At 42.3% G+C, this 22,024-nt stretch overlaps 1 protein-coding gene across 4 annotated transcripts in view; it reads left to right on the forward strand.

The window, feature by feature from the left end:
* Positions 1–22,024, forward strand: part of LOC100707970 (retinoic acid receptor gamma-A) — a 48,560-nt gene that overhangs the window by 12,474 nt on the left and 14,062 nt on the right. For 3 of the 4 annotated variants that reach the window (XM_019358952.2, XM_025907344.1, XM_013269201.3), the window contains one exon: positions 10,812–11,189. In XM_019358952.2, the coding sequence (XP_019214497.1) occupies positions 11,021–11,189 (169 nt within the window). In that variant the 5' untranslated portion in view covers positions 10,812–11,020. Of the gene's footprint in view, positions 1–10,811; positions 11,190–18,723; positions 19,243–22,024 lie in introns of those variants that run through there. The other variant, XM_005469463.4, reaches the window with a different exon arrangement.

A 22,024-nucleotide genomic window follows, 5' to 3' on the forward strand; every position in this document is an offset into this window, starting at 1 on the left:
TCAGCTGAAATGGATGTTGAAATTCCCCCAGAATTTTCAAGGATGGCACAGTTCCCATACAGCGCATTACATGCTGCATACATCAGATATGGGGGTATTACACAAGCTTCCTAACTATCAGACACACTTCCAGCAACAGAAGAAGTGGCTTCTACAGCCTGCAGGCCCCTTCGGCCGACAGCCTGACTGTCAGAGTTGATGGATCATTCCATCAACATCACAAATGGCTGAGGAGGTCTAGACTACCTGAGTGTGTACACACACAGCGAACTCATCCCCTGCTGAAGGTTATATAAACAGGTTCCCATCCACGCAATTATATAAGCTGGATGGAAACATTGAAATCAGTTACTCCGGATATCACAAGACAGTCTGGTGTGTGTCTGATCACCACTCCTGCTTTGCATTATCTGTGTGTGTGTGTGTGAGAGAGAGAAAGTGTGTATGTATGTGTGAATAAGCTTAGTGATGGCCACATATTGAAACACAAGCTCTTTTTGTGCACTCTGAATCATTCCAAATAGCATCCTTTGTGCGACATGTGCTATATAAATACAGATGCATTGCTTGATTGATGATCGTGATTAAGATGTTATTTGCATGCTAAGTGCCTCTTCCCAGCTGAGCTGAGCTTTCCTGCATCTGTCTCCTAGCACTACACTGAGGGGAGTGCTCGCACCGTGCAATGCGAGGCCTCGCTATGAGCTCCTCTAGCAAACTCTCGACAAATCTATTCCAGATTCATTTTCCTTAATGTCGGGAGGAATGTTCATCAGCATGTCCGGAGGAAAAGTGCACGAATCTACAAATAGGACATAAACAACTGGGTGTAAAACGATGCATATTATATTAGAGCGATCACAAGGTGGAGAACGGTTGAGAGACTCACTGAATATGGCTTCTCTTCTCTTCACCTTTCTTTTCATCAGTTGTTCATTTTCTCTCTTGGCGGATCTCTGTAGAGTGCCGGCTATTGAGCGCGCTAATTCCAGGTTGGATCTCTTCAGCATTTGAGGTTTAATATTTATGATCCATCTGCAGTTGGTTAAGCCTTGTTTTTTTGTTTGTTTGTTTTATTCTGCATAAAAAAGCTGTTAGAGACGATATTTGTCTGCTTGCATGTTTATGTGTTTGGGTGTGTTAGATAAAACGTGTTTAACTGCATTGCAATCTCATCATTGTTCTGTACAAGACTGACAGCCCCTCAGGCTGAGAAGGATGTCTGGCTCCTCTCTCTTTCTCTTTTTTATTCCCTCTGTCTCACAGACTTCTTTCTCCTTTATTTCGTCTCCCTTACACAGCTTCCATCTTTTTTTTTCTTGTCCATGTCAGCTGAGTTTCATTTTATATGGGTTGCTCTCTTGGTTACTACATATAAATGGAAACTTGGAACTTCCAGAACAAAGAAGCGAGTGCTTGCTACTTGCTTTTGAGAGTGGAGGACACAAATGTTTTCTTGTTCCTCAGAATTACATATTGTCCACAGAGTTATTTAGAGAGATTTTGGTGAGAGCCGTGCACTGGCTGTGGTTCGCTGTAACGTTCCCAATTGGCTTCAGAGATTTGGACGTTACTTGTAACATTCATTGTTGCTTTCGCTGCACTTTTTTCCCCAAACAAGGCTCAATGTGTCTCAGTGTGCCTAAAGAGCATCTCAGTGTTTTTAATCATGGCCCAGGGCTGCTCTTCAGCACAGGCTATGAGTCCTTTAAACGCTCTTCTAATCCTCTCTGTGGTGGAACAGCGAGAAACAGACTGAGGTTGTGTATGTGTGTGTTTGTGTGTGTCACATTTGACTTTAATGCTAAGTGAAAAGCTGCCTACTGAACGCCTCAGTAAGGTCTGACCCACGACTGAGCTGCTGAGCCTCAAGCAACAGGAGCTGACCCCAGCGCCAACATGGAGAGCCTCAGCAGCCCACAGGGTAGCCTTCACATAATGACAACATTGTGCCATTTACGAAACATTACTATCACTAGCATCATCCCAATTAGCACTGCTAACACAGAATTGCCTCCTTGTTATTCCAAGTCATGCCACGTCTCGTCTTTTAAACGTGTTCACCAAAGTGAAGCTAAGAATTACAGTCAATTTACATTTTCTGGCAAGTTCGCATAGTAGCAACACAGGATCAGTGTTTTGTCTGCTGAGCATTATTTTGATTAGTTTCCAATCACACGGCCTAGAGATCAGTTGGCAACCACCTGGCAACCACTGGTGGCTAGGGAAAAACAACCTGCAACTCATTGGTGAAATTAGTTGCAGAGAGGCATAGGTTGTTGCGCTGAAAACCACCTTCCTATTCCTCCTCTTTGTTTTGTTTGCTAACAGTTTGCCATAGTCACCACTATGAACCTGTAAAGAGTGCTATTGGTATTTAAAGAGCCCAGTGACAAGATGGCGTGTAAGAGGTGGGAACTGAGATTGTCGCAGCTGACCCTGTTGCATATGTATTTCTGGGAGTTCCTTTCTCAAGGCATAAATATAGGGAGGTGAATGATTAAATCTAGATTGCAAACAGATTTAGTAACATTTGCAACCTGCAATTTGTTGCTAATTGCGCCTGTGTTTAGAAAACAGCACAACTTTTGTAAATCACCCATAAAACTAGCCACACCTATGAGCGCTATCTGAGGATTGCTATCACACACTATGTTTCCCCATTTAGAAAATCTTGCACTCCAGAACTTGTTGATTTCAGCAGTAAAGCACAACTTTTACTTTGAAGCCAAACGTCTTTTCTAAATTTCACTACAACTTGGTTGTTAGTCCTATGCAATGCAAGCGTGCAGCCGACCGGATTTGAGTCTTTGGCGAGCAGATTCTGGCCCTTGGGCCTTATGTTTGACACCCCTGCTGTAATAAGATGGATGTGTTGCAATGATTCGGAAGCATATTTATCAGTAATAATACTTGAAAAATAGCTATCAAATAGTATCTCGATACCTAATATTTACATTCGAATGTACAGTCTCGACGAAGCGAACGACATAATTGCGTGCATAAATTGAAAATATGTGTTCCCCACAGCCAGAAACATTTTGTGGTTATAAGATGGCTGTCAGACACTGATGGTTTATGGCAAAGCAGTATTTGTACTCCTCAAAAGACATTTTTATGTGTCAGTTTGACATAAAATATAGTACGGTCATTTGTTGGAAAATCTAATTACGCTGTTTATGGGTGATGGTGCCTGTGTTTTTTCTCCTCTGTAATGGTGTTTGTGTGTCAGTGTATGCATTTCCTACTCGCCCCGTCCAGCATAGCTCATGTCTGACTGACTGCACTCACTAAGCCAGATTAGTTTGTGGTTTATGGTTTACAGCTAATTGTCCCCGCTGAAGTCATGTTTTTCCTTGCATTTGGCTGTTTTTCGGGGGACTTTTCAACCTTTGTGTCCGCTCACACTCGGCACCAAGTTTGGGCTCTTTATTTCCTTACTGTCTCCATAGATACATCTGTATCTATGGTTCACGTTCAACAAAACCAGATTCTTTTTTCTCTGCATTTGTTTCTATTAGAAATTCCTTTCTAGCCTGTAAGCACATTTTTAGTCTGCACGCCAAAAGAAGCTGAATACATAGAATACTGTTTGCTTGATCTTAGATTGACAATGGCGAGTAGATTACAGAAAGAGAGAGGGGGACAGATGCAGATAAGCAAAGCTCAGAGCCACAAAAGAACTACACAAGAATAAGCCTGTAGCACTTTACCCTTGAATACCTGCCTATTTTCCAGCTGACGCACATCGCCCTGGATTGAACTACACTTGATGCTTTGAAAAGAAGAATGACTAAATGGTTGGGTAGAGTGAGAACATCTTTTGAACTTTATATTTACTAAAAGCAAAACAAAAAAAGTCCAAAGAAAATTGAAGTGAAGAAACGGCCGTTTTGGGTTCGTGTGACCTTTTTCTCAGCCGACAGACCAGAGCGTTTCGTTGGCCTCGATGTCGGAGCAGAGCGTGTTCCAGTAGTCGTAAAAGCAAGGAAAACAGGATTTGCTTTGCTGCTTAGCAAAGTATATCCATGCATCACTAGCAATGCACCGCAATGCTGTTCACGTGTGCTGCAGCCATCTTGGATTGTTTAGCCGGGGTCTGCGGGGCTGCTTTGACTTTATGCGTTGGAATTCTGACTTGAAGGGGCGTTTCGGTTAAAGATTCCAGCCAGGAACTCGGAAATTCCAGCTTCCAATGTTTATGTGTTTAATATCAGATAAACTATGTTTTGTAAACGCTTGAAACATTGTCACACTTTGCATAATCAATAAACAGAAAACATTGTTGTGTAATGCATCAAATGTGCCAACATTGAGCACTTATTCACCACTTGATCAAATACAATAGGGGCATCGGTGATGTGGAGCAGAGCATTCATTGTGTGCAGTTCCAGTTTGTAGTAGCTGGATCTCCTCCAAGCATGAGCTCTGTATCACCTCTGTGCTCCACCCAGACAGCAACACGCGTTTACATGACCCAGCCTGTTAGTACAAAATGTTAACATTTACCTTCTAAAACTGGTCATATATTCCTTAATTCAGTAAACTTCCATATATGCACAGGTCCCTGAATTTTTCAAACCTCAGACAATATCAAATTCCCGCCCCGCACAAGAGCTCTGTGAAGGTTTTGTCACAGATACAAATGCAGTGTTTACCTCGCGTAGTTAAAAACATGAAGAGCAACGTTCAACAAAACAGTACACAGAGACTGGAGACAACCTATCTGTGGTTACTCTTTCCACACTGCATCACTGGCACACAAAAAACAGCCTAACTATATTCCAAATCATCCTTACAAGGAGAAAACCAGCTCCCCCTAAATGCAGTGATAATCTAAGAGCAGTAAGGTTTTGAGATTTAAGAATCTAAGGATCAAACTCTAAGCCGTGCTTGGATTCAGAGTCAAGTGGCTGATGATCAGACCTTAGCTCCTTAACGCCTGGTCTATCATACATGATATGTGAGGTTTTTGGGAACTCGACACAATTTTTTAATTCATCAGTGAGAGAATAACAAAATAATAATCATAGTCTAAATATAAGGACTCACAAACGTCAGCAGATTCCTGGAAGGAGATAGCTGAAACTACTGAAATGGACGTGAGGGAATGTATGAAGAAGTGGAAAAATCTCAGGGACAAATATGTTCGCCACAAAAAAGAGCAGGGAACCTAGAGGGAAAAAAGTCCCAATATTTTATGTTTCCACTAAAGAGTTTTCTTTTTTCTTTTATGTAATTGGCCTACTTTAAATCATGTTATAAATGTTACATGCGTGCATGATACACTGAGCTGTCGCACATAGGTTTGTGTGGAGCTTATTTTTCTGGTGTGATGCTGATGTATTGTTTCACAATAGCACACAGCAGAACTTTTGGATTCTGAGTGATGCTAGTTTTCTTTCTGAGTGTGACTGCTTTTTCATTTCTGTGGCGCTGTGGCTTTCTGCTGGGACCAGACCTCCAGTCCCTATTGTGGCCAGAGTAGATGTAGTAAGTGTTGAGCGAGGATGCAGAGAGGTGTTAGGCTAGAAACATTTTCTGCTACCACTCTTTTCTCAGACGCAAAAGTCTTAATTTATCTGTCTGACTGAAAACGTTAAGGCACACTATCTCCGTGCCAACAGAGCTTTTATTGAAGTTGTGACCAAATTGTCAGTACGCCAAAGACTGATGATCTGTCACCAGACCAAGGCTATTTCCTGAGGCTGCTACTGCAGTGTTAGCCCGACTCCACCCTGCATAATGTGTTTTTACAGTTTTACAAAACGTCTAGCCACAGAGAAAAAGAAATCATTTTCTTTTAAAGCAATGGTGGAAGCCGAGCTTATTTCCGTGCTAAGGTGGATAATTGTAAAAACATGCCCCTTTGTCAGCATGATTCTGTACATTGGCCATTTGTCACCTGTCAAAACAACTTATCAAAACTGTCTGCCTAAATGAACTCTTAAAATAATGACCCTTGGTTTTTTGTGTGGACAAATGGGACTGTTTAGACACTGTGTGGACAGCTTTCTGCTGTATCTCTATGTTCTTATATAGCACCTTTCTGCTCAGCTTGAGGACTCAAAGCACTTTATGCAACATGTATTATTGACCCATTCACACACACACATTTATACATGCTTTCTATCTAACATGCACGAGTGTGAATGAGCAACTCGAGGTTCAGTATCTTGCTCAAGGTCACTTACAAGGATCCAGGAATTGAACCACCAATCTTCCAATTAGTGGATGACCTGCTCTAACTCCTGAGCCACAAAACTGCAGTTATTCAGTTTTTAGATTTGAATACAGCCATTCACGAGTGCTGCCATTAAGCTTTGTTTACTTTGGTTTTCTTTCTTTTTTTTTCTTCAGAAGACTTTAAAACAGAGGCTAGGCTGGTTAGAAGTGTAGGAAAATAGAAAAAAGTAGTTTAAAACACAGTGTGGGTGCAGTTTGAACCCACTTGCCTTTTAATTAAATGGTGGCTGTTATATGGGGTTTTGTGGCTTCCAAACCAAAGAAAATATTGCACTTGCCCTTTTGTTCAGGCATTTTTGCAGGAACGCAGATCTCCATAAAACAACCTGGGGGTGGTTTGTAAACTCTTGTTCAATATAAAAATTTTCAAACGCTGCCAACTGAAAAGAGCACAAGTATTGACAGGGTCCCCTTTCACAGATGATTGCAGGTTTTGTTGGCAAAGTCCTCCAACCATTTGTAGTACCATGCCTACGCATGGGTTGCGTAAGTGTTGCATCTGGTTAGTTAATCCTGGGAAAGGGAGACATTAATAGCATGATGCTTACATGTTAGATTTGGTGAGGCCAACTCCTGAAATGCTAGTCTGTGTGTGTGTGCATGCGTGTGTGTGTGTGTGTGTGTGGTTTCATAACTATAACCTCAAGCCGAATTGGGTTGGAAAAACCCATAAAGTTCAGTAACACTTACACCCAGGATAACTGAATCCAGATAATGTTCCTAATAAGAGCTTAAAACATGTTATTCAGAAAGTTGTTTTTTGACTTTCGTGTGTTTACAGCTGAACAAAAGTGTTGCAACACTGCATCAAAGACAATGATGTGGCTCCAGTCGTGTGGTTTGATGGAAGTTAAGAGAAAACAAGCTAATAACACTGCTGGAAACCCCCATCCTTTTTTTTCTTTGCAGCAAGTCTGTTTTTTCATCCTCAAAAATCTGGGAGAAAAAAAAGAGCATCAGTTTTATGTGTGTTTGTGTGCGTGCGTACATGTGTGAGTGTGTGTCAGCACGACCAGGACCAGATGACCCAGTTTGACCTGACCCAGCCAGGTCTCATAAAAGCAGCATTTAGGCCAGGAGGCCCGGAGACACAGCGCCACTTTTGTTGGCCTACCGAAGGTGTATTCCCCCCGGAGGCAGAATGAGGGGGCGGGGGTGTTGCTCATTAGAGAGAAAGAAACCAGTCCTTGGCTTGGGCACTCATTATTTCATAGTTTATTAGTGGAAATAAAGTAGTTTCTTTATTTTTATGTATGTTTTCTGCAACCGCTCTGCCCACTTTTTCTCCCCCCTCCCCTCTTTCCCCTCCCATACTGCCGTACCACAGTCTGCTCATTCTGTTATTAATGCCGTTTGCAGTATGGCTCTAATTAATAGGACTCTGTTCACTTTTTACACATGGCCTGCCAGATGCTTGAAACTCCCTCTATGTCCCCCCCCTCCACCCTCTCTCTCTTTCCCTCTTTTCCTTTGTTTCCCTCTTTTTTCCATCTTTTTCCTCGGCTTTCAACACTTTATTTTTTCTTCTTCATCCCAATCCTTTTATGCATCTGGCTTTCATAGTACTGATTTCAGCCTTTGAAATTGATTGGTTAAAGAGTCAACTCGAAGTTGCTGCATCTGCGATAGGATTCTCTGTCCTATATTTACTACTTCATTCTTCAAGGTCAATTGCCACTTTCAGTGGCGCTTCGGCATGTGTGAACGTTGTGTGTTTTCCACTGATTACTTGCCCATGAACATGATTAAAGTCAAAGAACATCTGTGCGCGCTCGCCGCGGCAGCCTGCATGTCCGTTCTTGACTGTCTCTCCGTGTCCTGCTTTCAGAGAGGCATGTGTATGCATAAGTTTTACAAAACGTGGCCATTCCACACCGCGCGTGTAATCCTGTTTTTAATCGCTGCACACTTTGTCCGACCTGTGTTTGACATTCTTTTATCGTCAAACACGAAACGGCTTTGTGAAAAATAGTTGCAGGGACTCTCCCTGACTGGCCCTCACAGGGAAGAAAAAACCACAGCAGAGCCAAGCAGTTACAGAAAATATGTCAATACGGGAAATATGACTTTTAAAACAACACTCACTGCGCTGACTTTGTGGCTTTGTGTGTATGTGTAACGTCTACTGTATGTGTGTGTTTGTGGGAGAAAGTGGACGTAAAAGAGTTTTACTCTAGTAATCGCAGCCTGTAGATTAGTTGAATAGTTGGTCCACCCTGTTACTGTCAATGACAGTAAGAAGCACTTTAGCACTATGCTACGTTTCCCTTTTTAAAGTTGTCAGATAAATCGTTCCAGCACCGCATACCGCCACTTCCTGTAAATCTATAATCAGTAATAACAAAGTTAAACCATCTTTTTAATACCTTCAAAGTTTCTTTTACAAAAGTATTTAGTACCTCTTTATTCAGTACTTTGTAGAGGCCCCTTTGGCAGCGGATGGAGCTTTTGAGTGTTTTTGGTTTCTGCAAGCTATGCGCACCTAAATTTGGGCAGTTTGTTCCGTTCCTCCTGCCAGATCCTCTGAGGCACCATCAGATTGGTTGGGAAGCATCAGTGAGCCACTATCCAAGTTTTTTGTCTGAGCTTTGGCCAGGCTGCTGCTAAAGGACACTAAAACACTATCAGTGAACCTCTAAGTGACTCCAGGGTTGCTGAGGTTGTGTACTTTGGGTCGAAATTGAACTGAAAGGTGAGCTGTTTCCTAGTCTCACTTTGGAACCGGGTTTTCCTCAAGTGTCTTTCTGTATGTCCCTGCTGCTGAAAATAACCCTCTCATAGCATGATGCTACAACCACCATGCTTCCCTGTAAAAGGCAGGGGTCAGCGGTGGACCACGCACAGTCCACTTTGATCTGTAGTTGACCGGAGCAGGAAAGAATCGCTCCCCTTTCCCATCTTCTGTCCAACGACTGTCATTACTAAAAAATACTTCTATTATAACATCCAAGAACTGTGTCATCATGGCTCCTGGGCGCTCCTGGGTGTTGCATTCTTCTTAGTATGTATATAGACAGCAAAAATTTCTAAAACAAAAAAACATGTTGTAAACTTTCTAATGGGCATCATTAGACCTAGTTTTGGTCCACTGGCCATATGTTTGACACCTATGAGCCAGGTGAGGACCACACAGACAGTGTTTAGAGAGGTCAGTGTTCACTCATCATGCCCTCTTTTCTTTTTTTTCACATAAATGCTGTTTAGCAAATACCAAGCTGGCTTCTCTCTGCCATAAAGACATGATTGATGGAGCACTATTGAAAAGGTCGTCCTTCCAGCAGCTTCTCTGCAGAGGCCGTCTGAAGGCCGTTAGTTTTCTGGCCACCTCTGGCAGAGAAGCCTTCTTGCTCAGTTACTTTGTTTGACCAGTTTGATCATATAGGACTTTCCACACCTTTAAGAGTTCCTTGGATTTTGTAGTAAAAGCATACATCCAAAAGATGTGTGCCACACAGCTTCCATGGCAGCTGCTATTTTTAACTTGCTCCCGAGAAGTCCCCTTGACCGCTTACACCGCACAACTCTGCAATTTTCGTTCTTTCAAACTGATCCAAATTTAACATGAAGTAACATCGTTAGTGATGACAGCGCAGTAGCTGACCAACTTTTTGATCACACCTTTCTCTCTGTAGACAGATAGACTGATAGATAGATCGAGACATGACTCGCTTTTGAAGATGAAGCGCTGATGCCTCCTCTTTGTTTTTCGTTTTACTTAGAACTAAGTATGCGTATCTGCTGAATCAGAGCGTTAGTCATACGGTTGTAGTTCAGTGTAGGACATTTGTAAATTCATAATTCTCTCACTGTGCCTCTCACCCACCCCGGGTGTTGGATTCCCATGCTGAAGCAGGCCCAAAACAACAAGACATTCTTTGGCCGAGCTGTATTTACCACAGCCCAACCACAAAGACTTAAGCTCCACCCACTCATGAAATCAGTGAAGGGGATGGGAGTCATAGAGTAAGATGATATGAGGGCTGCCCTAATTTAACTTTTTGGACGGGTCACAGTGTTAATCCTGAGAGACGGTTAAAGGTGAGAAAAGTTGCGCTCATCGAGCACCTTGAAGGCAGTGGAGGAAAAGTGACCTTTTTTTTTTTTTTGCTTTTTTTCAGTTAAAATGTGAATGAGTTATTATGTGTGTGCATGTGTGTGTGTGTGTGTTCCTGTAAAGGGTTAACTTTACCCATGTTGTAGCTGGCCGCTCTCGGGCAGGCTGGCAGGAGTCAGGCTGGCAGGGGAAACAGAGAGACCCTTTATAGTACAGTTCTGCTGATTTAAATCATATGGCATTGCCTAAAATTATTGCACTACTTGGAAGACAGACAAAAAGAAGGATGAAAGTTTTGTACTCCCCTCTGCTTCAGCTCTCGCAACTGCTTCTTCAATACTTTTGTTTCCTTTTCTACGTCTTTCTCTAATTTGGCTTCGTGGTTGGAGTTTGCTTTTTTAGGTATCTCAGATTTTTGAATGAATTGATGGGATTGTTAAAACTTTAGGTGAGTTTTAAAGATAATAGGCATATTTAGCCATTCTTTCTTCTCTTCTCTCCTTCTCTACAGAGTCTGGACCTGGCCAGGTCTTGGTTGCTTGCTTTCATCCTCCTTCATCAGCATCCCTCTTACCTCTCTGTGACTGCAGACAGGCCCGCAGCTTTGAGGGGCTGAATGGCACTTGTCTGTTTCAAGCTCAGCAGAGGCTCCTGACGAGGAAGAAGAAACGGCAAGAAATTCTGAGAAAAGTCATCTAAACCACGACTGTACTTGTCACGATGGCGGCCAACAGAGAGCACCAAGTGCGTCACATGACAGGTTACCCTCGTGCCTTGTACCCCTTCACCTTTAACTCCATGCGGAGCCACTCCCCCTTTGACCTGCTGGCCAGTAGTCACCTTTTTGGCCGTTTCGGCGCAGACCTCCCCAAAGAGATGGCTGCATTGTGTAAGTAATAAACTTTACTATATATGTTATATGTTGCTCTGAAGATGTGTATTATTGGCAGTTTGAAGCAGTTCATGTGTCCATTATGTTTCTTTAAGCATTTTTTAAAATTGTTTGTATGAGAACCATGATGTAACTGGTTACTTCACTTATCCTTAAAGCAACACATCATATTTAACTGTCTTAAAAATGCCACAGTGTCACATAATAACAACGGTTTAAACTAGTGTAAAGTTCAGTCAGGAGGCAAGAAATCAGAATCTCACACCCCTACACATGACAAGAGTGTGTCCAATGTCTGTCTCCTGACCACTGCTTTTCGGTGTAAGACAGTAGAGACTCCACAGTTTTGGAAAAAGTCTTTAGGGCCAATTGAGGTTATAATTAGGCTTTAGATCATGCACCGATGAAGAGGAGAGAAGAGAAGAGAAGAAAAGAGAAGAGGGTTTTTTTTCTTGTCTTTTAAAAAAACCCAACATTTTTCCATGTGGTAAACCAGGCAGATGAGGGCGGGCTGGAAAAAGAAGTGGTCCCCTTTCGTAATTTGCTACTCTCCATGGAGACTGATCTTTACATTTAAAAGATTGAAACAGACATTTCCTTAAAAAGGATATGTGGTGGGGGGGGGGGGGGGGGGGGGGGATATGTGGTGGGGGGGGGGGGGGGGGGGGGGGGGGTTGCAGAAAAGGGTTTCTCACTTGATCTCAGAGTAAGCGGACAAAGAGTTCATTTTTTGAGTCACAGGGGGTGCTATTGCACTTCACTGTGACTCGATGACACAGAAAGTCGCTGCAAGAGTGCAAAGGTTTGAACAAAGACAGATGATAACATCATCAGCTTCTTTTGCAACATACTTTTTGTTGAAACGGACTTCCACTTTTGTTATTATTCACACATTAACAAGCCACTGATTAGAAAGCTCACCTTTACTATACTTTTTTTTTAATGTCTTACCTTAGTTTAATCTCTAATTGTCTGTGGAGCACACTGCTTTATCCCTCTTTTTCAACACTCTACACTGGAAGGCATTTATAGTCACAGTCTCAAATACCCTGTCAGGCTGACATCAGGTTCATAAAATCCTGCTGAGCACACTTGTCAATCAGTGTGAGTTTGTGTCAGTGTGTGCACAGATGATGTGTTCACTGAGCTGCAGTTATCTGCTGATCTTTAGTCATTTTCTGGAGCCTCTCTCTACAAGAGGGAGATCTTCAGGCTAATGGCACTCAGGCTGTGATTACATCTTTGAGATGTCGCCTCTGGGACTGTAACAGATACACAGACAGAGACAGAAAGATGTAAGGGACAGCATGAAGTATTCCAGATAGATGATGATAAGCACATGAAGCTCAGACAGACTGCCAGGTATGCACACTGTATGCAAATCAGTCATATCATTTTTGAAATATTGGTATTTCAAATTTGTTTGCTAGTGTAGAAAAGACAGAGAAGAAAAGGTGTGAAAGATCTGGAATAAAATCTAGGATTACAGTTATGTGGCATTATCAAGGCTATATTTTATTCCTTAAGATCAGAGTTACGTGCACATATCTGTGGTCATAATTTTTAATATTTCACTATTTTAACTTCTATATATTTTACTACTTCAGCCTCTGTGTGCAAAGTGAAGATTAAAATTATGATATATAATATTACATTGTTCAAATACAGTGTTGTGCAAAAATCTTGACTTATCCCTCATCTCTTTATTATTTTGCTTGGAAAATGTAAAAGGGATATAAGGATATATAAGGAAAAACAGTTTGCACAGTTCTGACGAGGTTCAAAGTCAGTATTTGGTGTGACCACCTTTATTCTTCAACATAGGCTGAATGAACTTAGTCAAGCTTTCTTGTAGTTTCTTTAAGAAACCTTAAGGAATAGTTCTCCAGGCTTTTTGAAGGACATTCTTTTCCTTAATGAAATGTCTTCTTGAAAGCCGTCCTTCCACTGAGACCATCTCTGATGAGGCTTCAGTGAACAGTAGATGGATCAGCTGAAAGGTCACATGCGTCTCTCAGATCCTGTGTCAGATCTTTGCTGGATTTTTTTCTATTTCTTAAGGACATGAGTTTCAGATTCTGTTCATTTTCTTTAGGTAGGTTTTTTAGGCCTGACGGTTATCCATTTTTAAGGAGACACCACATTGCAATATGCCAAATTTGCCAAGGTGTGTGTTATCGTTGGCATTTTCATGGTTTCAACTAAGGAAATGTGAATAAATGATGTGTTTTTGTGACAGGCTGCTAGTAACAAAGTGCCTTAAGATACAGTTTAAAATTGCTTCTAAGTTTTCTGCTTTGTATGTTTAAGTTATGTGGCTTTTCAGTGCTTGAATACATCATTGGCCAGTGTTAAGTGTCTTAACAAGCAGACAATAAACATTCCTCTGAAAAGTTCAGTTACAAGATCTGGAGAAAGAATTAGTGAAAAAGCAGCAAATGTCCACAGAAAAACTTTAAAACACCTCGAGAAAGCTTGGAGAACTATTCCTCAAGATCACTTAAAAATGACAAAAAAGTCTGGCTCCTTGGAAGCAAAATGTGAAGAAATGAATGACACATGACTTTTTCACAGTACTGTACATGTGAGTACTTGAAAATACAGAATTTAAAAAAATGGATGTAATTAATCTGCAACTGGTATAGTGATATTGTTGTCCAACCCCTCAAATTAAAGCAGAGCTTGTGCTCTTTAAGCCTGTATTTGCTGTAACTGTAACTTTAATTTGTTTTGACACAAACTATATGAGTCAAACTGTGGAGTAACAGAGCAACAAAGTAACACAGAGTCCTAAAACTGTACTGTAGGTTGTGGGTCAGCACCAAAGATTCAGGAACTACTGGTGTTTGTATCATTTGGGTTTTTGTGGAGCAGACTTTATATTTTCATAAAAGCACGAGAAGAAGAACAACTCAGCTAATAAGCTAATGGCCTCAAGTTTGGCTCTCTACTCTCTTAAAAGTCAGAAATGCTGTTGGCCATGTCGAGGAAATTCTTGGTACGCAACATTTATTTTAAAGGCAGCAAAAAGAGTTGTTCTTGAGTTCGCTCCAAGTCTTGGTTACTTCAGAGGATTGCACACGCACGCATTGTGAAGCTCTCGCTCTGGTATCGTCTCTTCCTTGTATTGTATTACAAACAAATTGGTGTCTTGGGGCCACGGGCACAACAGTGTCGAAATGTAAATTTAACATTTCCACAAAAGATAAAATGCAGAGGAACAAACACTGTAAAGTGCGTGAGTTTCATCATTCAAGTCAGTTTTAGAAGTTGAGGACACAAAAAATGAACAAATCCATTGTGTAAAATTTTGTGCTTCACAGAGTTTTATTTCACTGACGCCCCACTTTGGTGGGAAATTTCAGGTTTGTTTGTGCTTCACGTTATCTATGCCTTATATTCTATGTTCAGTGTGCTGACCACAAATATTAAGGTGAACCACTAGAAGTCACATACATACACTTAATGGTCATTTTATTAGATACGTCTTTTTAGTTGCTCATTAATGCAAATATCTAATCAGCCAAACACATGACGCAACTCAGTTCATTTAGGCGTGTAGACATAAGGAGTATGACCTGCTGAAATTGAAATGGGGGAAGAAAGGCGACTTAAGTTACTTTGAATGTGCCGTGGTTGTTGGTGCCAGACTGGCTGGTCTGAGTGTTTCAGAAACTGCTGAGCTACTGGAATTTTCCCACATGGCCATCTCTAGGGTTTACAGAGAATGGACAAAAAAGAGAAAAATATCCAGTGAGCAGCAGTTTGCTGGGTTAAAGGGCCTTGTTGATGTCAGCGGTCACAGGAGAATGGTAACTGCTTTGAGCTGATAGGAAGGCAACAGTAACTTAAATAAGCGCTTGTTACAACCAAGGTATACAGAAGACCATGTGTGAATGCACACATGTCAAACCTTGAAGCAGAATGGCTACAGAAGCAGAAGACCAGAAGACCACACCAGGGTCAGCAAAAAACAGAAAGATGAGGCTCACCGAAACTGGTGAGCAGAAGATCGGAAAAACACGTATTTTCTTGTCATACTAGCAATGCCGCAGCCTACACGAGTATTCTCGCTGACCACGTTTGTCCCTTCATAACCACAGTGTTCCCATCTTCTGGTGGCTGCTTCCAACAGGATAACGTGATCGTCTCAGTACTAACAAGGTGTTACTAATAAAGTGGCCACTGATTATATTTGTCCAGCGTTATCATGGTTATTCCTCGTCTGTGTTTGGTATACAAAGCAAGCATGTGCTCGGTATTGCAGGAGGAATCCAGTTATCATCATTATAATTTGGGAAAGGCGTTGACACGTTTCTCCACCAAGTGAATAAATTGAATACTAATTGCTTTAACTCTGCAGGTATCCCGTATATAAACAGAGTTTACTGTGGCTGCCTGCCAAGAAGGGTTTCAATAGGAAGAATAACAATGCAGCTAATAAGCCCATTCTTTACCCTCAAGTGAGGCTACAATAAATTACTTATCTCTCGGTAGTGTAGTAAGTGAATCAAAAGTTTATAAAAAAAACTTCTGTGGAAGTTTGAGCGGGTTTTGCAAATTAATTCAATCCATGCCCTAATCAGTGTGAGTGGAAAACTGGACTTTGTTTCCTAATGAGATGAAACTCGGAACATCCCTGGAGTTGAAATTAGCGGATATCCACATCAAAAGACCCCTGCTGTGTATTTAATCATGCTCTGAGTTCTCTCTTCTTCCCCTAATAGCTGGGCAAATTTGGCAAAACACACATGCGACTGATTTTGACTGAGGCTTTCCTGCTCCTCCTGCTCCGGGTTTCCTAGAAGTTCTGTAAATACGTTGCACGGTATCTGGATTTCACGTGGAATATCGAGTGTCGCCTCTATTTGTTTTCTGGAGACAAAATTGGTTCTACCGCTAAATAGTTTTAGAGTTATGAAACAAAGGAAGTCTCGCTGGGAAGTGGTGAACACAATGTACTTTCGTAATTTCTCTACTAGTAACATCTTGTTCTTTGTAATGTTTTGAATGCGAGTGTGTGTGTGTGTGTGTGTGTGTGTGTGTGTGTGTGTGTGTGTGTGTGTGTGTGCATGTGTGATATTAGTAATTTGAACCTAATGGCTCAGAGTGAGGCTTGTGTGTTTTTCTTTTGTGTCTGTCATCACAAGCACTCTGTTTAAGCACATACACACATAATTGTCTGTGTGTCAGAACACACACACACACACACACACACATTTCCACTGCCACTCTGTAGGCTGCACATTCCAACACCCATGAATATCACAAACAGCAGTCTTGTGCTCCTTGCCTCACATTTGTGACTGTATTGGTGCGCTTACAGATGACCGCAGTGAGACTTTGTGCAAATAACTGTGGTTCGAGCAGGAGTGCCTGTGGAGAAATGGACAGAGAGAGAGAGAGAGAGAGGCCATTGTTCGGCGCTGTGTGTTTGTGTCAGACATGACGACAGGATGAATAGCCGAAGAACCTGATTGTGAATAGCTGTAATGCGACTCGGTCCTCTTACAAGTTGTGTGTGAGTGAGAGAAAACGAGCAGGGACAGAGCTGAGCGGGGAGTCCTGTGTTTTAAGCTTCAAAGGCAAAGAGGTGCAATTTGCTGAGCGTAAGGAGCAGGCGTGAGCCCGTGTTTTGGTAAAATAGAAGGAAAATGATACAACTTCTTCGTCTTCTTTTTCCCTCCCTCTTTCGCATCCCCCCCCTCGTTCATTTGTGTGCTTCTCTCCTCAAAGCAGCAACAGGGGGCAGGGTGCTGCGAGGCAGGGAGGGTAATTGTCTCAAGGTGTGGAGAGAGTTCAGCGGGCTTGTGCAGCTACGCTCCCCACAGTGCATCGTAGTGAGCGGGTGTGCGCTTGTGTGCACAGCTTGGCCAAGACCGAGGGGATGGCTAGAGGGGTAAAGGGCGAGATGAATATAAAAGTTAATCTGCTAAAACGGGCAGAGATTGTGTCTGGTGTTTTCAAAATATTATATAAAGTTAAAAAAAATGAGGAAGAATGGGTTCAGGATGTTGAGAGCAATATAAACAAAAAAGCAGGGGGGAAACAAAGAAAGAAGAGAATTGTAATACGCGAGAGGAATATGAAGTGTTCAAAGCCACAGGCTGTTGGAAAGTCAGTGTGCAGGCGTGTACGCGTGCATGCGCACATGCGCGTGTGTGTGAAGTGTGTGTGGGGGGTGTTAGAGCCCCAGTGGGGGTTTCTTCCAGAGTTCATCCCTCTTGAACGAGGGAAGGAAAGGGAGGAGGAGAGCGAGAGGAGGGAGGAGGGTGAGTGTGTCTCGTATACAAACTATCTAGACTTTGGGCCAGCGCGGTTCGCCTGCAGCTGAGCCGCACTTCGCTGCGACTCAAGCATCCAGCACGCTCGGGAGGGAGGATGACTGAATCCATTTGAATCAACGCAGAAGATTTTAATTGCGGCTGCACGTGCAACGAATTAGTGGCGAAAGAGAAACCGTTAAAAGGCGGTCAAAACTTTGTGCAGCATGAGAAAGTTGGGGGGAAAAAAAGTGAATTATTTATGTATTGAACCATTTGAACCAAAAAAAAGAGCCTATCAGGTTGCGGACCATGGATGGATTATTCATAAACTTTCGGGTGAAAAGTCTCTCTTTGTTGTCTGTGAGGCAGTATTTCATAAATCCATAAATTACACATGATCGGCTGATCGTGAGTTCTTATACAGGCTTTCTGGAAAGAATGACGTGACTTGGCACCAGCTGTTGGCAAAAGTGACACGATGTTTATTTGTATTTAATTAATTGTGATTAGTTGCAACTGCCGGTCGTCGGTACACAGCAGACCATCTGCACATATGAAATTCCTTTTAATAATGACTGACTCATGTCTTGGATTCTATTTTTTTTTTCCCCCATACGTAATTACACAGTTATGTCCGTGTAACTTAAAAAAAATATTGGCATGTGATCTGTTTGATTTAGCAGGTTTCTTTTCTGCTGCATTCTTTCTATACAAATTTATAGAAAACAGAATTTTAAAAAAAATCACAGTAAATATTCCCAAAGCAACCTTTTGTAATAGGTTTTTAATTTTAGGGATATTACAGGCATTAAGTGTGTGTCTGGGGCCACGTCCCTGTGTTGCTGTGGGGTTTGAGAGCACCGTGAAAACATGGTGAAAACAAGCAAACAACAACGCTGTGTTTCATACTCTGCCAAGTAGGAGATGATTTTTATTTATTTATTTATTTATTTTTTATTTTGCTAAAGTTGACCAAGATGTTTGCGAGAGAGGCTATTTCTTCCCTGCTGGGGTGGAACAAAAACAAAGTTAATGCGGAGAAAGGAGAAAGGAGCTAGCGCAGCATAGGGAGAGAATGGGGGGGAGAGGAGTGTTTGTTTTCATTCGTTGCATATGAATTATAAAGAGGTGAGTTTAAAAAGTTGAAGGAGAAAAGAGCCCAGGAGAGAGGGACTGTTGTGTGGCCAGTTGGGGAAAGCAGGTACACGCCTCCTCGTGTTGTTTTGTCCCTCCTCTTTCTTCTTCCTTAACCACACCCCCCCTTTTTTCTCAGTACTGGGAGAGCCGCTCAGATAGTTGGCCGTGACTGCAGCGGAGTGTGAGAGGCCCAGAGAGCCAGCAAGAGGGGAACTGAGATCAGTTACAGCAGGGGAGGCGAGCAAGTGATCTGGGAGCAGAGGGGGTAGAAGCAGCTCGAGTTGTAGAACGGTGATAAGGTGAAGAGGGGGAAAAAACTAAAACAGAAAGAGGGGAGTTTGTCCATGTAGAGGACTTTGGAAAGACAGGACAGCCAGGCAGAGGAGGGGGGGCAGTGGCAGGGTCAAAGACAGGCAGATAGACAGACAGACAGACAGACAGGGAACACCTGGATCATTCAGGGCATTAAGTTACTTTGAGATTTCCTCAATAGCAAAGAAACATGTTCGACTGCATGGAGGCTCTGGGGCTGGCCCCTCGGCCCCTCTTCGATGTGTCCAGGCAAGGCTCCTGCATGCTCAGCAAGGCCGCCCCTTACTTCTCCGGGCTGGACCCTTTTGCCTGGGCCGGGACAAGCAGTGTTCAGTGTGAGTACTCTGTCCTGTCCGTCAGACTGTAAAAAAGAGCAGCTGTGTGTGTGTGTGTCCCAGCGTATGTGTGTGTTCTTATCAGAGCCCTGGTTTTGTTATCACGGAGCTCTCTCCACAGGAAGAGTCAGATTCCTTTCGATTATGTGTACCCATTCTCACCCTGCAGTGTGTTTGTTTATGTGCTTAGCATGCTTTGTGAGTGTGAGCGAGTGAGTTGGGGAGTGTATTTATACATCAGGGTGTTTGTTTTTCTTATGAATGACTTCACATGATTGACAGCTCTTTCAAACAATGCAGGGACTTAACCCGCCGATGTGTCCAGAAAACAACAAGCGCCAACATCCGAGCCGAACACTGCACTGACAGATCGAAGGCAAATGGGCCTCGAAATCACATGGTTGCAATCAGGCGAACAAACCCAAACACAGAGCCTCAGTTAGTTAGAAACGGATCATTTACAGAAGATAAATAAAGATAAGTAGGGAGAAACATGTTGTCGGAGGGGGGAGCTTTTTCACTTTTAAAAAGATTTGATCTGAGCAAGCGCTGATGCAAGAGCAGTTAAAGAAAAATGTGAATTTTAGCAGCGTTCTGCAGAAATGAGAAGCACAGTTATTAAAAGACAGAGGTTGGATGGCTTGACATGCTATCAGTCACTGTTTCTCAACTCCACAGGCTAAACATTCTTTTGACGCTTGACCAAAAATTGCATCACATATTGAGGTACAATGCACTCACCACACAGTTACACAGTTATACAAATGAGGAAAAAATTTGCTTTATCTCGTAAAATAACGAGGCCACCTTTTGTAACTGTCGCGGAGCCCATTTTCAGACTCTCAGATTACACTTGGCTGGGCGACTTGGAAAAAACCAAACGTTTATAGGAGCTCGACTTGAAGTGCACTCGGGCGCGTCACAGAGCTGAAACTTTTCTGACGCGATTTGAGATGTCCCCACCGAGCACCTTGAGCCTATTTATCTTCAGTAATTATTTAGATACCAGCGCATCAAACCCTGTCGAGCCCGCAGTGCTCGCTAATGATGATGGATGAGCAGTCAGGATGACAAACACCACAGCAGGGCCTGTTTCAACTCGCCACGGAGCTTTGCCAGATGCCACACTGAAAGACAAATGTCCGCAAATGTTCATTAATCATCGTTATTTAACTGCATAAAATGTATTTTTAGTTTCTTTTTCTTTTTTCTTTCTTTTTTTTTAAGTTGTGCAGGCTGCTCGAACTAGCATCAGCCAAATCGTCTGGTGAAAAGAACTAGAAGAGTGCTCACTTCAGCATCACTAACTGATTGATTCATTAATTGACAGAAAACGACTGACAGTTGCTTTGACTGATTAATGTTTTTTCCCCACCTCGTCTCTGAGGTTAGGATTTGTTCTCCCTTTATTTTTAAATAAATATTCTTGGATCTGGGAGATGGATTCTTTCGGTTTACACCGATGGTTGATTCACAGAGAAAATGATCACATGTTGCTCATAAAGTGTCATATTTATCCTCACTTGCTTATTATTTAATAAATTGTAGGTTTTGCTGTTTTTTGCATTGGCTCATGACTTGATATTATTACAAATTTTTTTGCAAGATTTTACTTTTTATATAATTTCAGTTGCAAAAATAGGTTCAGGGACATGAGTTTGGTTTTTATTTTACTATTTTCCAAAGCCATGGCTCATTTCAACATCTCAGGATCTATTGTGAGTCTGACATGATTTTGATATATTTTTTCCCTACTTTCCTATAAACTGGTGCATGGCATATCTTTAGAGCTGATTAGAAAGAGAACAAGTGAATGCTTTTTCTTTTTCAGCATTGCTTTGGGTGAACATGTTCTGTTGGACATTATGGCGCTAAATTCCTGAGGGCATTTTGGCCTCTCTGTCTTCTCTCTGGTGTGTGTGTGTGTGAGGGGGGGTCATCTTTTCCTGCGTTTTTTGCGAGGCAGTTCAGCACCTCTTTGCCTTCCTTTGTTTCAACGTCAGGAGGCATTAAATGGAGCGAGGACATGCCTGAGTCTGTCTGCTCTCTCTGTCACTGCCTCTTGTGCGGTGTGACATTTGTTTTTTGTTTTTTTCCTCCTCTTTTGAAGATCTCCTTTTTCTTCCAGTAGTTGCGTGTTCTTCCCAGCAAGTAAAGTGTGTTTATTCTTTTGCCCATACATGGATCAGCTTACGGGCCTCGTGTTGTGTAACCAAGAGCTTTTAATGATTCAATTACAATTATAAAAGGCCCAATTAAGAGATTAGGTGGTGTGTAGGGGGCATGGGGACTTAAAAGAGAAGCGGGGTGAGAGAGGAGTGGCAGGATGAAGTTAGAAGTTGGGATTAAACCCACTGCTGCCCTTTGTGTCCTGGTGTTTAGAGCCTTGAGGGGAAACGGTCTTCTCTTCATTCAGTAGTAATCCCCGTTTTTGCTTGGCATCTTCTCCTCTTTGAGATCAGGCTCTTCAAAGCTGCTTTAACAACGGGCCATCGTATCATCACACAGAAGAAGCAAAGCTAACTATGATACAGCTGGAAGATGCTGTTATAGACAGACAAGATTTGTGCTTAAATCTCGAGATAAAAAAGGTTTTACTGTGTGTTGTCTTTATTGGAGTAGAAGGACTTAGATATTTATGTTGGCTGTACTCACAGCAGTGTCACTTGTTTCTCATACAGTTTGGTAGTGTGTGTGAAGTAGTCTTTTTCTCTGGAGCTCCGCGTTCTGTCTCCACTGTTGCTTTTAGCAGGAAGCCGAGCAGCTGATGTGTAAACACAAG

The sequence above is a fragment of the Oreochromis niloticus genome, linkage group LG5 (genome assembly GCF_001858045.2).
Source record: "Oreochromis niloticus isolate F11D_XX linkage group LG5, O_niloticus_UMD_NMBU, whole genome shotgun sequence".
Lineage (NCBI taxonomy): Eukaryota > Metazoa > Chordata > Actinopteri > Cichliformes > Cichlidae > Oreochromis > Oreochromis niloticus.